Consider the following 19,737-nt stretch of genomic DNA (forward strand, 5'->3'; position numbering starts at 1 on the left):
TTGCATCCTAAACTACATGCACAGCAATGAAAAGGTTAATGCTATGTTTTTGACCTATTATGAAATATGTCTTCAAGAAGAACTGTCTGTTTTCAGAGAATGTAGGAACGTCGTATACAGGGTCATACAGACACAGATCCGACGTCACAGGTGCCTGTAGCTAGCTGATTATGAGAAAAACAACTGAAAATATCGACAGAGATCACTGGTCGAGAGCACAGCAACACAAAACACCTACCAAATGATCCGGAAATCGCCAGTTTACATTTACATACCATTACAGTCGTTTTATTTTACGAGCCCATTCTCTCTCTCTCTCTCTCTCTCTCTCTCTCTCTCTCTCTCTCTCTCTCTCTCTGTATTATCCTTGACGTCACAGCTTTTGCGTGAGCCGGGGGTGGTGAACCTACCTCTCATATTCTCTTTTACCTTGGCGATCTCTATCACTGTTTGGTGAACACCCCGTGAAAGTTCACCGGGGCATCCCTCAAGGTAAATACGTGTAATAAATCTCGCTGGAACTGACATACAGTACATGTAAATCGTCTTGGTAATCAGTAAATTTTTGACGTGGGGCCAAGGGAGGAGGGATTGTATACACTGACTGGGAATTGAGTAGTTGATGAGTGTAGGGTGGGAGTGTGGGAGTGGGGGAAGGAGGTGGAGGGAGGGTGGGGGGTTAAATGGTGGTGGGGGTAGGGGTGGGATTAGGGTTGGTTTGGGGGGTGGGGGTGTTGGGTTGTGGGGGTGAGGGTGTGGGGGAGGGTTGGGGATGGGTGGTAAGGGGTGGGACGGGTAGGGGGTGGAGGGGAAGGGGGTTGAGTGGTGGTGGGGGGGCATTGTGGGTGGCTGGGGGGCTTGTGGAGGGGAGTTGGGGGGCATAGGGTGTGGGGGTTGGGGGTTTGAAAGTGGGGGTAGGGGGTTGTTGGAGGTGGGAGTGAGGGGTGGTGGGGGACGGTGGTGGGGTGGAGGTGGGGGTGGGGGAGTTGGTGTGGCAGTTGGAGGGTGGTGGGAATGTGTAGGTGGGGTGGGGGGGTGTGGTGGTTGGGTGGCGGTGGGGGGGATGGTGGTGGGGTTGGAGGGGGTGGGGGTGGCTCACCTGTTATGAAATGGCTGCTACAGAGTCGGGTGTAGGCCGTCGGCTGCCAATTCTCCTTCTTCGTGGCAGCTATCCACTTCTTTTGCCTTTCCTCACTGGCTGGAAACCGGCAGAAGTTTACCTAACTTCCACTTTTCTGCCCTGTGTTACAGTCGAAGGTACAACAGTGGAATACCATTGTGGAATTTGCAATTCTCTCTCTAGACGACCGACAATCTGCCGTCCAGTATGGCGCCGTAAACAAAAGTCACATGACCCGTGAAGTCACGTGGAAAAGAACTGTAACACGAAAATAATATAAAAATTTAAAGCAATGAAATAGAGTAGTAGTAATAATATATATAATAGAGATTCTCCTGTATACACATCATGTATATATCAGGGTTAATGGCGAAGGTTACTTAATTTCCAGTGTGGATCTAGTTTGTCATTTGTTAGGTAGGAGTATACTCAACTGTAGTCCCGGCGCGCGACTCTGAGGTTGTTATCGTGCCCTGGCAACCTATCATTCAGAAGTGCGTCTGATTTCGTGTATAATAGGATACGCATGAGATTCGTTTATAATATGCTTGTGTATAATAATATTCGTGTGTAATATATTCATGCATAATAATATGATTCGTGTATGATACGAAATCGGACGCATTTTTGAATGGCAGGTTGCCAGGGTACGATAATGACAACCTCAGAGTCGTGCGCCGCGACTATAGTGCGGCCGTGAGCGTGAGTGAGTGAGCTTTGGGAAGAATTTGTACGCTCTATTTGATCAGGACGATATCATGATTTCACGCTTGGAAGGTATTTATTAGTATGCATACCTCCTGTTTACCAGCACATTTACGTTAGTCATGAATTAGAACTGTTAGGGTGCTCGTTACACTGACCTGGTAGTTAGTCGTAATTATCCTAATGTGTAGCCCCATTTGCTACATTATGTAATTTGTTTCTATAACTGGATAGATACGTGGGGGTATGTCTTAAAGTGTGAGGATTATTTATTCTGTTGTAATGTGATGATGTGCTTCACTGGTAAGAGCTCTACTCTGGCTGTTGGTTCCTTCGGGGATGGAGATAATTGCATTACTGTCCACGCAGGTGATACACAGTGGAAGCGGAATCATTGGTTTTTATTAGTCATTTATCTGGATTACCTTAACTGTCACTTCTGATATTTATGAATGTACTACAATTTAACTATTTGAATGCCAATGATTTAATCTGTTAATTGTTATAGTGTACAGCTGCGGTCAGGAATATCGTTCCACAACATAGATAATACTTCACCAACAACACTGTATTCAGAGGAATTTGTTAAGGTCCTGGGATCCCAGTACTAGGTTTCGAGGGCCATTACTTGGTGTCTACCAGTTATCACAGGCGAGTCAAAAGATTGGTGTCCGTAACAATACCTTATATTGATTTAAAGTTATTTTCTGTCACTGTTTTGCCGTTTTTTCTCTCTCTCTACGGTATGATTATGTGAAATCTTGCAGGTCGAAACTTGTGTGAATGAGCTTAATTTACGGCAAGACATAGTTTTCATCTGGGGACTCCTGATGCACTAAAGGGAGAAAATATGCACCAGTCAGTGTCAGATACTGCTGTGAAATAACCCTCAGATGGCAGTGGGAGACTGAGAAGAAAGGGGACGAGAGGAGGAAGATAGGAATGTGGGAAGAGGTATTTTAAAATGCCAGAAGAAGGATTAAAAGGAGGAGGAGGAAGGTTAAAACAAGGAGAGTAGGTGGACAAGGAGATGGACAAGGAATAGAGAGATCCAGAGAAAAAGGAGATGAAGAAATGGAGGAGTAGGAGGAAGAAGAATGTAAGGGAGGAGGAGGAGCAAAAGAGGGGGTTAAAGGAGCAGATGAAAGGTGAATAAGAACAGAAAAACAGGAGAGGAAGGAGGAAAAGAAGTGGAGCGTAATGACGATAACGAGAGGGGACAGGAAAGATAAGAGGAGGAAGAGGAGGAAAAGGAGGATCACTTAATAAAAATATTGATAATAGTGGTAGGAGTAGTAGTAGCAATAATAATAATAGAGAGGATGAGGCAGATAAACAGTAATACTAAAAAGAGGAGATTAACTTATTTCCACCACAGCAACTTTGCTTGTCTACTAGAAACAGCACTATATGGATGAGAAGGATGTCTAACTTCCTCAAACTGATGGAGTTAATCCAGACTGGATCTAAATCCACACTACATATGGTACAGTTTACCAGATGGAACGTATGTCAAAATTTTGCGTGTGGAGATTTTTGGAAATTTACCCATGATAAGGACAAGTAATTTATGAATGAAACCTCAGTCTGTATAAGGAGGGACATGACTGGCTGAAGAGCTGAGCATTGAGAAATATAAGTTCCTCATTTACTGTACGTGTATATTCGTTAATGGCGGCCGCTATTGTGTTGTAATATAAGCGGTTCCGTGGACGTAATGAAATATGTAGTATGTAGCAAATAAACAGGATATATCAGTGTGTGTGGTGGGGAGAGGAGGGGTTGTGTGTGAAAGTGAAAGAACTGTTTGTGGGGTTGGTTGTGTGTGTGTGTGTGTGTGTGTGTGTGTGTGTGTGTGTGTGTGTGTGTGTGTGTGTGTGTGTGTGTGTGTGTGTGTGTGTGTGTGTGTGTGTGTGTGTGTGTAAAAAGGGGGGATGGTGACTCTGGAAAGTGTTGGGGGTTTGTGTATGTCTGTATTTCGGTAAAGGGGGTTGGTGTGTGTGAGGGGGGGGGTATACTGGATCATAACGCAAAACGGTTTGTGCATCAATTATCATTATTAATTATCGGCATCACAGAGAATTGATATCATCACGATACATTACTGTTATGATGATGATGATGATTAATGTTTTTGTTTTTTTCCATTTTGCTTTGTTTATTAAGGCTCCAACATACTTCCAAACTCATACATTTTCTCTGGGCAACAGGAGGCGGACATAGCAATCGCGCCACTAACCATCACATCTTCGAGGGAACAGGTAATCGACTTCACCAAGCCCTTCATGACCCAAGGCATCTCCATCATGATCAAGAAACCCGCCAAGGAGAAACCCGGAGTGTTCAGCTTCATGTCGCCACTCTCCCACGAGACTTGGACCTGCATCGTCTTCGCCTACGTCGGGGTTTCCATCGTCCTGTTCCTCGTCAGCAGATTCAGCCCCAGCGAGTGGAAGGGGAGTAGTTAGGGGAATACTATATACTGGGTGCGGTGTTGTGTATCTTGGTGAGGGAATGTAGTGCTGTCTAAAAGGACGGCTGAGCCTCAGTGGACGGGCTGTCAGGTCTGCACCCATAGTCTCTCTCTCTCTCTCTCTCTCTCTCTCTCTCTCTCTCTCTCTCTCTCTCTCTCTCACACACACACACACACACACACACACAGCACGTCACCAATCACTGCTAATAAAACTTTTCTATGAACTTAGTATCGAAAGGCACGTAGGAAATTTCGTCAGCAAATATACCTCCAAGTATACACGTGGTCAGTCTCCTGCCACGTAAAACACAAAGGCTGGTTGTTGGCTGATGCGCCCTTCTGATTCCATTGCCATTATTTTACCACATTTTAACTTCTTCTCTGTTTGCGTATTATTATTTTGTTCTTGCTCCTTTCAGACGACTTTATTCAGCTTTGGGAGGGAAATCAAGCTTTAAAAAGGCACTAGGGACTGTTTCAAACCCCGTCAGTACAGGTCATTTCGTCTAATAAAATCGTTTGGACAGAAGTTGCAAAAAACAGTACAGTGACATTTCTGTTGACCTGTTACCAGATTTTTTTTTTTTAAGCATCGGGGCAGACTTTTCGACCTTTATGAGTTAGATTTGGCCATTCGTAATAGCTTTGTTACTAGTGAGGCTCCCCTAAGCTTAATAAAATCGTCTGGTGGTCGCAAAAATTAAATAATGAGCCATCGTAATCACTTGCAGCTTATTTTATCAGCTAACAGGCAATTATTTTCAGCTACAAGAGTTCAATAGGAGTTAATGGAATCAATGTGTGATGCTTGCAGATCGAAAGTGCAGCTCGTTATGGCAAGATAAGTTGTAAATTACTTACGGTAGCCGCAAATATCTTAAGAAACAGCTTCCCTAGTGTTAAGTTTGGGACTGTTTTTAATCGATATTTTCAGAACGCTAGGTACTGAGGACTGCTTGTGAACCCGTCATGTTAAAATATTGTACACAAGTTCGCTTATCTTATCCATCAGGCTTGGTCTTTGGCATGCTCCAGTAGAGTGTTCCGAATCAGCTTTGGAACACAATGAAAAGTTACAGATCTGAGTATATTTTACGCTGTGTACTTCGTTAATTTCACATTATTGGTACGTTTGGGATCATGGGGATGCATTACACGGGTAAAGTACTATCTGTTAATTAAGAAGCTGAATCCTAAAATCAGTTTTGCCATAATGTTTCATGGTTTCACAGGGTCCGTATTCAATGTCCAGTGTTCGTGGTAGTGCTTCGTTGTTCCAGTGTGTGTGTGGCCAGTCCTTTGTCGTCATTTCTTCCTCTAGCTCAGTTTGTTTATGAACCTTGTGCAGTGTAGATCTCTGGACAGAATTGTGTCTTGTTTTTCTCCCCAAGTGAGTGCAGTTTGGCTTTGATTTTGGTTTTAGTGGTTTCTGCTTTTATATGTTAAGTAATGACTTACTGTTATTAAGTGATTACCTTTCACATATTTCAAATACTTTTAGTAATCATGATAATTAAAATTTTCATTTGTTCCTTTAAAGTACTTTCTTCTGCCATACATCTTCAAATATTACGCAGTTTTCCACAAGAATTTTTCTGGTCTTGCAAATACGTAGATATTTCTGCTAAAATTGTGAACATGATTGGATCTATCTATCTATCTATCTATCTATTGCAAGACGCCTTAATCTCGTAAGGGGTGGCCACAAACAAATCGCCTCCATGTTGCCCTGTCCCCCGCCATTTCATTGCCCTGCTCCCAGGTCACACACCCCTCTCTCATATACTTCTCCACTCTATCCCTCCATCTCATCCTTGGCCTCCCCCTCCCTTTCCCCCTCTCCTCCTCTCACTCTCCTCGTCAGTCTCTCACTCTCCATCCTGTTTGAGTAGATCCTGTTCTTAAATACATAAACGACCTTATTCTAGGCTTGATTCAGAATATACCCTAAGATATCATAGAAGGCTCGCAAAAATATTGGTGTATAGTCGCGGTCATAATATTGTTCCACATTTTAGCCGAATAATTATGGAACTCTTAAGTGACATTCTGAGAAATTGTTAGGCTCCGAGTATAGTATGAGAGAGAGAGAGAGAGAGAGAGAGAGAGAGACGAGGCAAGTATACGTCCCAGGACACTACTGATAACAATAATAATAATAATAATAATAATAAACCGTAGCCATATCCTACCCTCCCCTTTCTCCCGCAGGTGATAGAGATGTACGGCAAGTCAAGTGTCAGCAACGACTTCAGCATCTGCAACAGTCTGTGGTTCACCCTGGGGGCGTTCATGCAACAAGGGGTCGATATCTGCCCAAGGTGAGCCACAGGTACATAGATTTTTTTTTTTTTTTTTTAATGCGAGGAAGAAGGAACAAAAGGCCGTGAGTCCGCAATTAGTTGTTCCTTCCAAGAGAAAAAGAAAATACAAGAGAAAGCCAAATTCAAGATCCGATCATTTCGAAATGCCTGGACACACTGCGTTTGAAAGAAAGACTGGAGATCACAGGAAGCAGGAAATACAGACAGAGGGAGACAGTTCCAGAGTTGACCTGTTGCATAAATGAAGGACTGGGAGTAACGGTTAACTCTTGCATTAGAGAGTTGGACAGAAAAGGGATGAGAGTTTTGCTGCTGGACGGGTGCTACGCGCCCGTCGTAGAGGTGGAGGAATGCATGCAGACAGTTCAGAGGAGCAGATACATACACCATACAGATAAGAACCGTATTTAATTCCTAGGAACTCTGGTGTATATATTAATGGAAAGACTTGCTCCTTGATTACAGTTGTACAATGGTCATGGAATTCTGGCCCGAGCAGGTGAGAACTATGCTGATACACAGACCATACAGATATTACGGTTATTTCTCGGCTGACTGGGTTTTATGGTAGTAGGAAGACTTACTTGATAATTGCAGATCGAAAGAATCCTATATTTTTGCGGAACAGAGAGAGAAAGCCAGACAGACACATACAAAGCTATGGTCTCTGGTTCACTTTGGGAAATTCATGCAACAGAGGACTGATTTATATGCAAGTTACAACTGCAGTATTACGACGACCAGACAGAGTTTATGGCCAGTGTTTTTCTAGTTGGTCCGACATTAATATTTATAGATAGACTCCTTCATAATTATAAACATTTAAGAACCATAGCAAACGAGCAGTGAGAGTTAAATATACATCATCCATACAGACTTAATGTACAGTCACCATCAAAAGTCCTGTCACTTGCCCTTCTCTCAATGAATATTGAGAATCAGTGTGGTGAATCCGTAGCAACCGACTTTGATGGCTTTATACTATAGTCGTGGCGCGTGACTCTGAGGTTGTCATTACCATGCCCTGGCAACCTACCCGTCAACAGTGCGTCCGATTTCGTGTATAATATGATACGCTTATGATTCGTATATAATATTCGTGTATATTATATTCGTGTATAATATGATTTGTATATAATATGATACGAAATCGGACGCACTGTTTAAAGGTAGCTTGCCGGGTAACGATAATGACCAAGGTAAAGAGAATGAAAGGTAGTTTCATGGGGGGGTCAGGGGGAGCTAAAATGCGTCTCGGTCTGCGCATGACGTCATAGTTAATACAGACTGCAGCTCATCCTGCTCAACACACGCCAGTCACACACACACCTGCCTGTGGATAGGTGCTCCGTTTTCTTTTTTTAGGGGTGGCTATGGCAATACAGATAATTTGGTGAACATGCCAACAATTTGTGTAGTTCGTGGATGCAAATCCATTCATGTGAAAGGTGACAAGAGAATACATTTTCATACACTGCCGAAAGATGAAGAACTTAGAAAAAAATGGACTGAATTATGTGACACAGAAAAATCGGTCATCGTTTTGTATGCAGCCGTCATTTTGAGAGTACTGCCTTTGAACGCAACCTTAAGTATGAATTGCTTGGTTTACCAATGCCTCCAGGACAAAGGACATTCAAGAAAGGAGCAGTGCCTACTCTTCAACTACCGAGTTTAACAAGTAAGTTCCTTTACTGTGTAAGAAGTAAACTATGGTGGTCGAGTGTTGCCATTTAACATGTGTGTTTTGTATAGCAAAAGCTTTATTATATGATATTAGTTTTTAATATCAACACAACTTTTTTTCATTTGTTTTTATTTTTTTAATATTGTCTTACAACTTGTATATGATACTTTTATGCACCAAGCACTCCCACTTGTGTCATATAACAAATTATTATTACAGTATCTTTGAACACATATACCAAAAGGTATCCAGTCCTCTTTGTGGTTTATGAAATAATATGCCTAAAGATGTCTTGTGTACCAATATTGTATAAATGCAACGAGAAATTATTAACATTCATATCATTAATTAGGATGAAGAGAGACCCTAGAGTATAAAAACTACTGAAATATAAATTACCTGTGTAGTTAGGTGTTGCTAAGTCGATTTCGATATTTAAATAAAGCAAAAGTAAAATATTGAAATGATCCTTAATTGTGACATGCTTATCCAGTTTCTCTCTCATATATATATATATATATATATATATATATTATATATATATATATATATATATATATATATATATATATATATATATATATATATATATATATATATATATATATATATATCATGGGACATTGTAAATGTGTATTTTTTAGATCAAGTGAAGGCTATCTGTAGCACAACTGTTAAATAAGGAAAATTCAGGATTGAAATATCATGTGCTTTGTGTACCCACTCAGATATATAAATAATGTTCCACGAATTCTGCAGCTTCCTCTCAGCCAGCAAGTGACGAGCGGCCAGGGGCAACACAGACACTCCCTCCTGAGGATGAGCCACATTATCAAGGTGCGTTGACTCCCCCCATCGCTGGACCTACAGGTGTCAAAGGTAAATAATAACCCCTCACATATATCAAGTTAACGAATCGTCCTCCATTTAATCTTTCCATATACCCAAACCATGTCAAAGCAGTTTCCTTTACTCAATAATCCAGTGAATTTCGAACACCACATGATAACAAATACACGTGTAAGGTTTTGTCTTAATAAAATGTTAATTAACTATTGTATCTTGAATTTTGCAGGTTCCTCTCAGCTAGCAAGTGACGAGCGGCCAGGGACAACACAGACACTCCCTTCTGGGGATGAGCCACATTATCAAGGTGTAGGCGCACCCTCTGTACCCCAGGAAAACAAGTTGCTTAAGTTCATTCGACGCATGTCTTCCTATAATAACGATCTTCATAAAAAAAACTTAGGGCAGTCACTAAAGAGAGAGACTATTTACGTGCCTTAAACATTAAATTTCAAGAATTGTTAGATTCCTTAAGGAGTGAAATTGAGAATTTTAAAAGCCAATGCCAACAAGATGTTTCCAAAGCTTTGAGTAGAACTTTTACATCAAATCAGACTGTGTTTTTTATCATCAAACCACGTAGGAAAGTGGCAGGAAGAGGACATTAGTAAAGCTCTGACTCTAAAGTCCTAAAGCCTATAGTTTTTTAAGGGAATAGTGGAAATTTCCTCTGCCTTCTTCTGCCACAATCAGCCGGTGGGTGTCCAAATTTGCTGTGGAGCCAGGAATTTTGTTTTCTGTAATTAACTTTTTGCATCATCAAGCTTTTACTATGTCTGAGTATGAGCGACTATGTGTTCTTTCTTTTGATGAGACTGCAGTTGCTCAGGATTGGTCATATGACATTGGAAATGGCACTTTATTTGCCCCAAAACGTAGTGTCCAATGGGCCATGATTAGAGGACTGATAAAGCCATGGAAACAGCTTGTGTTTTATAAATTTGACTGTGACATGACAAGGGACATTTTATTTAACATAATTCTTGAAGTAGATGCAGATGGATTTGTTGTTGTGGCTATTGTTAGTGATCTAGGACCCACAAATGTAAGATTGTGGAAAACACTGGATAGTAATGTGAATAACACATCTTTCCCAAACCCATATGCCTCTAATCGGCCAATTTTTGTGTTCACTGATGCACCCCACCTATTAAAGCTCATCAGAAATAATATTTTAGATCATGGGTTCACTTTGCATGGAAATTCAAAGCCAACTGTGACAAACAGTAGTGTTAAAGAAATAATCATCAGAAGTGAATATGATTTAAAGACAAGTCACCGTTTGTCACACAAACACATAGATGTAGAAGGAGTAAAAAGGATGAACGTTAGACTAGCTGCACAGTTACTTTCAGAAACAACTGCAAAATCAATTAGATACTTTGGAAAGCAAGGACTTCTAAGGAGCAAGGACTGAGGATACAAATAACTTCATAGCATTAGTAGATGCATGGTTTGATGTTTTAAACTCTAAAAGACCTAATGCAGAAAGAGAGTCCAGGTCAGGTTTTGGTATTCACTTGAAAACACAAACAGATGTTTTAAACAGCATGTTGCAAACTATCAGGGACATGAAAGTTGGGGGTAGAGAGAGTCTGTATCCATTTCAAAAAGGAATAATTGTATCCTCCCAGTCCTTGCTTAGACTGTATGAATTTCTACAAAATAGCTTTGGAGTTGGCTATATTTTAACGTACAGGTTAAACCAAGACTGCCTAGAACACATGTTTGGTTATCTGAGGCAAATGGGAACCTCTTATCAGCACCCATCTGCACTTCAGGTGAAGTATAGGATAAGATCATACCTTCTTGGTAGAAACTGTGAATTGGTGGGGAGCAGATATAATATTATTAAGGAAAATGAAGATAACTCTTTGTCAGAGGGGTCATTTTCTGTGTAGGATGTTGGTGACTCAGCAAATGACATGTCTGACACAGAAACAGTTGAGTCAGAATTACTTCTTTCAGCAGTGCTTTTCTCTTCTGACCCACGGTATGATATTGGAGGCAAGAATGATAGTACAGTATCCTCCACTGTCCAAAAAGGGGAATTAGAGGAATGCATGAAAACAGAAGGCCTAAGGTATGTTGGTGGGTTTATTGCCCACAAATTTCAAAAATATTCATACCTTGGAACAAATGTTAAACCTGATGATAGGACCTGGATAGGAGAGGTTTGTAGGAAGAAAGGCAAGCTGATGACACCATCAAATGAATTGTTTGAACAGCTGAAAATAATGGAAAAAATATTTGAATGTTATCATGGGAAGAAATCACTTAGATCTGGAAGGAAATGCATGAAAAACTTAACCAGATTAATATGTAAACATGTTAATTTCCCTGAAGATGTTGTACACTACTTTGTTAGATGCAGATTATATTTTAGAATAAGGATTCTGAATAGAGAGGTTCAGAAGTGTAAAAAATTTATATCCAAACTAAGAAAGCATGTCAGGTAAGTGATACAGGTATTGTAAATAAAGAATAAGACATTATGTGAATTACTTATATTTTTCCCCTTAACTGATTGCAAGGCACTAAAAATGATATTGGTATGTTTCGCTGAATGTAAGCTTGTGAGAGATGCAAGCGTACTATCTCCACAGTTAAGGAATATAATTAAAGGCTACAAGTAACAGCCGCACTTGAGGTGGGAATGTTAAGTCTCCCTTTACAGGGAAATCACAAAGGGAAAAAAATGAAAACATTCTTACAAAGCCTTCAGGTGTCTCCTCAGGATTGGGCTCCGATTCTGCTTCCTGGTTCTTGTGTAACTTTCAACTCTGGATAATTTCCATAATCATCTTCCTGCTCAAGCTATATTTACTTGCTATCCCTTTTGATATATCATCATTATGTAGTTTACCTATTATAATTATAGATCAATGAAACAAAATTTTCGTAATTCTCCTCCAGTCACATGTCCCAGATAATGATGACGTGAGGAATATACATAGGTTGTGAGTGTGTTAAGTAGCGACCTGTGTGAACATTCATAATACAAAAGCATACCATACATACAGATGGTTTTCTGTCAAGCTTCCGTTTTCTTCCACCACCCCCACCTCTCTCTCTCTCTCTCTCTCTCTCTCTCTCTTATTAACTCTGACGTCACAGAATCTGCGCGGCTCGGGGGTGCTGTACTTACCTCTCAGTATACTCTTCTCTTTACCTTGATAATGACAACCTCAGAGTCGTGCGCCGCGACTATACCAAGTTATCGATGTTGGCTGCTGCTGATTCACTGGACTGATTATCGAACCCCATGGAGAGAAAAAGCAGGAGAGGCGACAGGACTCCGGATGTTGAGTGTATCATATTTATTTTTTTTTTTTTTTTATGTGCAAGTGGCTCTAACTTTTATAATGACTGGTGATTCCATGTTTGAGTATTGGACAGACTGACGGAAAAAGAGAATGTATGGCTGAATGGTGTGTGTGTGTGTGTGTGTGTGTGTGTGTGTGTGTGTGTGTGTGTGTGTGTGTGTGTGTGTGTGTGTGTGTGTGTGTGTGTTATTCTGTGCTCTCTCTCTCTCTCACTCTCTCTCTCTCTCTCTCGTTGGCAGCTGGGATAAAATACAAAATTCGTAGTATGGTGCCAAAGGATTAGATACCTTTGAATTTTTTTTTTAATCAGATTATTTCTGTACTTTAGGCTGTCCTGATAACTTTTTTTTTCATTGTTATCTCCAAGCAGTGATATTCAGCTCGAGAGACTTTTCGGATTGGAGTAGTTTTGATTTAGTTTCCATTAATTTGTCCAGTACTAGAAATCTATTTTTACTTTAATAAAACAGCTTCGGATTCCACCACGTCATTGCAGTGAAAGAGTCAACACTGCATGATTCTCTGCACCTCACGAAGAACCTCTCAGACTGGAAGACTTAGGAATGGAAACAGATTCAGTCCTTTCAATCCAATCATTTGCTTTCTGGTATTTCATTTACGCTGTCAGTAAATTACTTCAACTAAGGACGCATATTGTTCACCCGTCCGGTATCTTTCTCAGCACCTCTCCCTAAGGTTTCCTATACGAATCAACTTACCCTTCTCTTGTTTGCTATTTCTGTAACTTTATTATCAACATACTTTGCACCCATAACGTCGACCTATCTATCTGTCCATAACCAGACGCCATAATCTCGTAAGGGATGGCCATTTGTCTTTGAGTTGTTTTACGGGGAGGGGCACTAACCCCCTGTTAACCCATTTGCTGACATGTAGGGAACACGTTACATAGTAACCACCCACTGATGTAAATGGTTTCCTGAGTTACAGGAAACCATTTGGCTTGTCACTCAATGTAAAGCCACCTGAAAAGGAAAGAAGAGTAATAAAAAGTGACAGGAGAGATGGGAGATATAGGAAGAGAGGAGGGCAGACACAGAAAAGCAGTGATAAAGGTGAAGGCAGAAGCAGATAGCACTGCATAACGTACTCGTACAAGAGAGTAAAACAAGAGTATAAGGACTAAATCATTCAGAAAGTGCTGCGAAGCCAAGGACGCTACCTAGACCTCGGGAATAGGATGCACGTCTGCCAGTGAACAGTATAATGAGGGCTGTGTCTGACTCTCACCATTCGAAAAATCTCTCGAAAGCCTAATACTGTACATTCGTTTGGTGGTAGAAGGGATAAAATGTAAGAGGCCACCGTCATGAAGTGGTTAGCCCTCCAATATCGTGACTTTGGTATTCTTTATGTTGACACCAAATGATTTGTGCAATTTAGGCAGGACCTCTTGTGGGAAAGGGGTTAATGAAGTTTTAATTCTCGTATCTTACCTCTTCACTTCGAAAAACCTCGCTTTAGTTTAATAAAATTGTAGGTGGCAAGAATGTATTATAGAAGACGATCTCTGGCTTAAATGGCCTCTCTGACACCGCCATTCCCTCACAGATCTGTCTCCAAAACTTTCCCCTTCACAGAATATCACCTCCACCACTGCTCACCTTCAAGGTCGCTCTCGGGCCGTGTCATGGGGAATGCATTGTAGTTCTTTACGTTAATCATCATCCATCAGCAACAACTATACTCCCTTTTAACACACATTCCTTCCCTCATAGATTACTTCACACCTCACAGAGGCCAAAATAAACTAAAAAAAATCTGCTGACTTAGACTGTCCGATCATGTAGGTTGGTATTAAAAAAAAAAAAAAAAAAATCACTTATTCTCTTTGTGACCAATCCGTTTCTCAGTGGCAACTACATTGCGTGTGGCAGTAAGAAAAAGTTTATGTAAAGCATGGCCTATGAAGCGAGACATACTTACAGGTTTATTGTGACCTACTCGATCGGAGAGTTTGCGTCTGAATACGTTCTGTTCCGGCCTCAGTGTAAATGTACAGTACCCTTACCCCTCACAGAATTGTGCATCCACCACTCCTGTCCTTCCGCATTGCTGTCGGGCTGTGTCATGGGAAGTTTGTGGTGGTTCTGTACGCTGATCATCATACTCATCATCCATACACCTTTTTCACACTTTTCATCCCTCACAGCTCTTTCCACACCTCTTACTCTCATAGAATATTACCTCCATCACCACTCACCTTGCAGATCGCTGTCGGGTCGTCTCGTGGGAAGTGCGTGGTGGTTCTTCACGCTGATCATCATCTCCTCGTACACCGCCAGCCTGGCCGCCTTCCTCACCGTCGAGAAGCTGATCACCCCCATCAACTCTGTGGACGATTTGGCCAGTCAGACTGAGGTGGAGTATGGCACGCTCCAAGGGGGATCATCCATGAAGTTTTTCGAGGTAAGCCAATGTTTTTTTTCTCTTTCATATATTATGACTTAGTTAATTGATGGTAAATAAAAAAAGAGGTTTAAGCTTTACAAATGAGTCTGTCAAACTTACTCTTTCTATGGAATCGTTTTGTTGAAGACGACTGTGTGTGTGTATGGGGGGGGTTTCAGGTTATTTCTGGTTTGTGTATTAATCCCAGTTGGTTTAATTCCTTCAGTCCAGTGTGGTATGTTTGTGTTCTAGCTACCTCCTGGCAATAATATTCAACTTAGGAGTGCTCATTTATTCTCAAGTGGTCCGAAGTCTTTGCCAATCCCAGTTGTCTAAAGGTAGCAAGAGGAGGCTGGGTTGTCATGGTAACAGTGTCACGCCACAAACACCAAATTACTGTGTATTGCCACTTGGTGAATCGTAGTGCTTTGCTGGTCATTCAGGGATTGTGGATAGCATTGTTGTGACGTCATCAGCTCAGTCAGGACAGAGCTGAATCAGGGTCGTTTGCAGTGACCATAGACTTGTATATGATGATAGTCTATTTATCTATCTGCTGCCAGATGCCTGAAGCTCTAAAAGGGCCATTAATCCTGAATGGAACTTCTCAGAGGCATGATACTGTAGTGTTGTGTAATGAATGGCAGGTGGCGCTGACGACAAAGTTTGTTTTCTGCACACCAACAAAGTACATGCTTGAGGAACAGACATTTTGCCATGACCATACTTCGACTGTTGCCATTTTAACTTCTTTCTACCTGAAAAATGATTGCTTAAAACTCGTGAAACCACATCAGATACATAGCTACATATAAAATTACGTTCAGTCAGATCATATAGCAATGAACTGATCAAGACAAAGGTAAACTATGGTTGCGTATAATCAATAAATGGTGTGAGATGAAGTGTGGCTTTCCCTCATGTGAACCTGGTATTAAAGAGAGGAAAACATGGTCGGGGGTTCACATTATTTGTGTTGTGTGTGGTAAAGCCAAATGCGCACAGAAGATTGGTAAGTGTTATGTACTCTTAACGTGGGGTTGTTGGCCATTAGACCCGGAATAACGTAACCCAGAGTAAGTACTACCCGTGGCTGTGAGTGTATAACGTGCGGAGTTTAGTTCTTACTTATATATATGCTTAGACATCCCTAGTTTGTTGGCTTTTGTGTGTGTTCGTGAATGGTGTACACAATTCTGTTTTGCTGCTGTAGGCAGTACATTCCTTAAAGGTACAGAACTTGGAGTACTATAATATATTCTTCATTCAATTTATATGTTGATACTTGTTATTGGTGGAATTCATTATACTTTCTCAAGCTTATATATGGAGATACCATTATGGTTTGTGCAATGTATTAATTACGGATTTGTGCTGGAAGGGGAATGAGTGCACGAGGCAGTTCGGCAGTGTGTAGTAAAGTGCCCACGGCAATAGTGCAGACAGACAAGAACTACTAACAAGTTAAGACAGCCAGTTATTAATTGGGTCACCTGTTGTTTGTGCTTCTGCATTTTACCTATGTACCATGAGATGTTCATTATTACTTTGTGGCTTATTTGGTGAACAGTTAAAGAAATAGTGATGAATAAGATACATATCTGTGTGGTAAAAGCGTGTGGTGCTTAGATAGGCTACTGGTGACCACTAGAGAAGTATAGTGCAGTCTTACATGAAAGTACTGTTACACTGGATATAGTATTAAGACATTGAGAGTTTCAGCATGCTGTGTTGATCATCAGGTGTTATAAATGAGCTTACTCTGTGATGTATTGTGTTCATTTGTTAGTTTTAGGTTCTATATATAGGCCTGTTCTGGTTATTGTAATTAAAGATAGTTAAAAACTCACAATGTTCATAATGCCACCCACTCTGGTAATACACTGATACCGTAGTCGATGTCGTAACTGCTTGTTGTGTCCCATGAACTATCCTACACAGATAATTCAATGAACAACACGTCAGAAGATTGATGGCATGAATTTTTTCACTATTCTACTCTAACTTGGCCTAAATTTGCCTTCTCTCCAACTTCAATACTGAGTGTTAACAAGAGAGTATCACTAGAATATGATACTAGTCATGAAGTGCTATGGAGAGGATGAAGGGTACAGTACTGTCTAATTCTGCCACTGAGTTACATGAAATAAGCTGCAACAAGACAAAAATCTGAGTCAAGTTCATCATTGACATCCGTTCCCCTTTTTCTTGTTGCCACCAGATTTTTATTTATTTATTTATTTATTTATTTTGACATTTCAGACTGGAAGAGTTAAACACAGTTTCATTAACCTCTTCAGTACGAGGTCTTTCTTAACTTAAATGAAATCGTACCAGACTGAAGGGGAAAAAGAGTGTCCCAGCAGTGCTTTGGGGTCGATTTGTGGACAGTTTGATTAGATGGCAATGGTGGTGGTGGTGGTGCTGGCTGTATCGCGATGATGATGGTGGTGTAGACAACGGCAGCGACTATTTTTTAATATGTTTTCGCAACAGCTCATTGTCCGTTTAAGTATAGGCCACATAAAAACAACCATTGTATAACTGCATTCTTTTTCAGCATTCCAAGATTATTGTCTTCCTTAAGAATCTGTTCACCTCCACGCACTGTGAGTGGATCAGCATATTGTATTGTACCAGTCACCATATGATTTCACCTTACTGTTCAAGAATGTTTTTTCAGTATTGTTCTTGCTGTTGGTGTTATATTGTTGTTTCCACTAGTTTATTATTTCACCCTTTTCAGCGTTCCAGGGTAAGTGTGTACAGTCGAATGTGGGAGTTCGCGTCGTCGCGTAAGCATGTGTTCACGTCCACGTACGAGGAAGGCATTGATGGGTACGAACGTCAAAGGGCAAGTACGCCTTTCTGCTAGAGAGTGTCAAGAATGACTTCATCAACGAACAACTTCCCTGCGACACCATGAAGATCGGACACAACCTGAACTCCAATGGGTACGGGGTGGCCACCCTTCCACACTCGCCGCTTAAGTGAGTACAGAAAATATCAGTCAGAAATAGGTTTGAGCCGTTCAGTACGGGAACATAATATTATCTTGCATGGGGAAGATCTCTGATACAGAACAGGTTAACGGGGAATATGTCTGACGCCTCCAGCTTAAAAAGTCTCTCCTAGGCTGGATGAAGCTGTCTAGAGGTATGAAGAGTAAAGTGAACATTTCCCTTTAACGGTATGAAAATATGGACATAATCTGGACCCGGATACACAGGAGTTTTTAAGGTGAGAGACCCATTTAAGCCCCTATAAGGAATGCCTTAGGACCCATCTCACCCATGCACAGAGTGCGTGCGCAGTCATCAGACGCCGAACTTATTATGCTCGTGAAACACGGCCTCAAAAGTGGGTACCATTGGCGTCATGTGTTTGCCAACAGCTGAATGAAGCCTAAAGTCACATTTCAGTATTTCAGAGCAAAGTATGTAACAACGATGTTGCACTGGGATGAAGATGAGTTGTAGATATAGCACTTTAACTTGGCAATTTCCGTCCTTTTGCTGGAAAATTTTTGTGGTGTGGTAGCCTACATGGTATATATTTTTTTAAATCTTGCACACACATACCAAACGTCCTCTGCACCCCACCTCTCTCTCTCTCTCTCTCTCTCTCTCTCTCCCTCCCTCATAATTGCCAATTTCTCCATCCCCTCCCCATATCACTCGCTCCTTGTCTTCTTTCATTCTCTTCCTCATTCTTCCTATACACGTTCTAATCATCCCCTTTACCTGCTGTCCATAGGGAAAGCCTCAATTTGGCAATACTGAGCCTGAAGGAGAGTGGAGACCTGCTCAGACTGAAGAACAAGTGGTGGTTCGATAACTCCGAATGTGGCAAGGATACGCAGGTTAGGTCTCCCTCCTCCGGGTGCAGTAATAGTAGTACTGGTGATTATTAATACTTCTTCCTCTTCATTATTATAATTATTATTATTTTTATTATTATTATTATTATTATTATTATTATAATTATTATTATTATTAGCAGTAGTAGTAGTATCCATTGAAAATTATTGTCATAAGTTTGAAATCAGTCAAAATAGGTGATTTCAGGCTTAGAATAATCAAAAAGATGTGTAAGAGTTGCCTAATATATATACATATATATATATATATATATAAATATATATATATATATATAAATATGTATATATATATATATATATATATATATATATATTTATATATATATATATATATATATATATATATATATATATATATATACATGAATATATATACATATGTATATACATATATAAAAACATATATATATGTAGTAAAAGTGCGTTTCGTACACTGGTGGGCCAGGGTTTATACCCCGCCAGGGTAATAAACTTTGGGAGTGTTCACCTTGACAATGTACTGTGTTTAAGGGACAAGAGGTGCTGTGCTTGAACCAGTGTCGCTTGCTGTGTACATGCTTTGCACCCTGATCGTCATTTGTTACTTCCGATTACACTTGGTTCACAGACTACACACACATCCAAAGCCACTCCAACACAGCAATTACATTTTCTACAAGCACTTCTCACCTTACATAGAATCCCTACTATAAAGCCTAAGCCACTTGGTAGAGATACATTGGCTGTACCGGTCCCGACTTTCGATTTGGATAGTCCGGTCCTGCAGTGGATATTCAATCGGACGATGATGATGATGATATACATCTTTATATACATATATCTCATCATCATCATCAGCCGTTTGAGTATCCACTGCAGGACTGGCCCATCCAGACCGAATTCGGGACGATACAGCCAATGTATCTCTTCCAAGTGGCTTAGGTTGTCACCTGTAGAGATTGTATATAAGGTGAGAAGTGCC

At 40.7% G+C, this 19,737-nt stretch overlaps 1 protein-coding gene and 1 pseudogene across 1 annotated transcript in view; one reads left to right on the plus strand and one right to left on the minus strand.

Moving 5' to 3' along the window:
- The window catches only part of LOC145394715 (glutamate receptor 1-like), a 289,049-nt pseudogene extending 269,703 nt beyond the window's left edge, over positions 1 to 19,346 (plus strand).
- A 347-nt stretch (positions 19,347 to 19,693) lies between these two features.
- LOC145394795 (glutamate receptor 1-like) overlaps positions 19,694 to 19,737 on the minus strand; it is a 4,865-nt gene continuing 4,821 nt past the window's right edge. The window contains exon 4 of the mRNA XM_080268620.1: positions 19,694 to 19,705. Coding sequence (XP_080124746.1) covers positions 19,694 to 19,705 — 12 coding nt within the window. The remainder of the gene's footprint in view (positions 19,706 to 19,737) is intronic.

Source organism: Coenobita brevimanus, chromosome 1 (assembly GCF_032717465.1).
Source record: "Coenobita brevimanus isolate Jiangsu-jjx chromosome 1, ASM3271746v2, whole genome shotgun sequence".
NCBI lineage: Eukaryota > Metazoa > Arthropoda > Malacostraca > Decapoda > Coenobitidae > Coenobita > Coenobita brevimanus.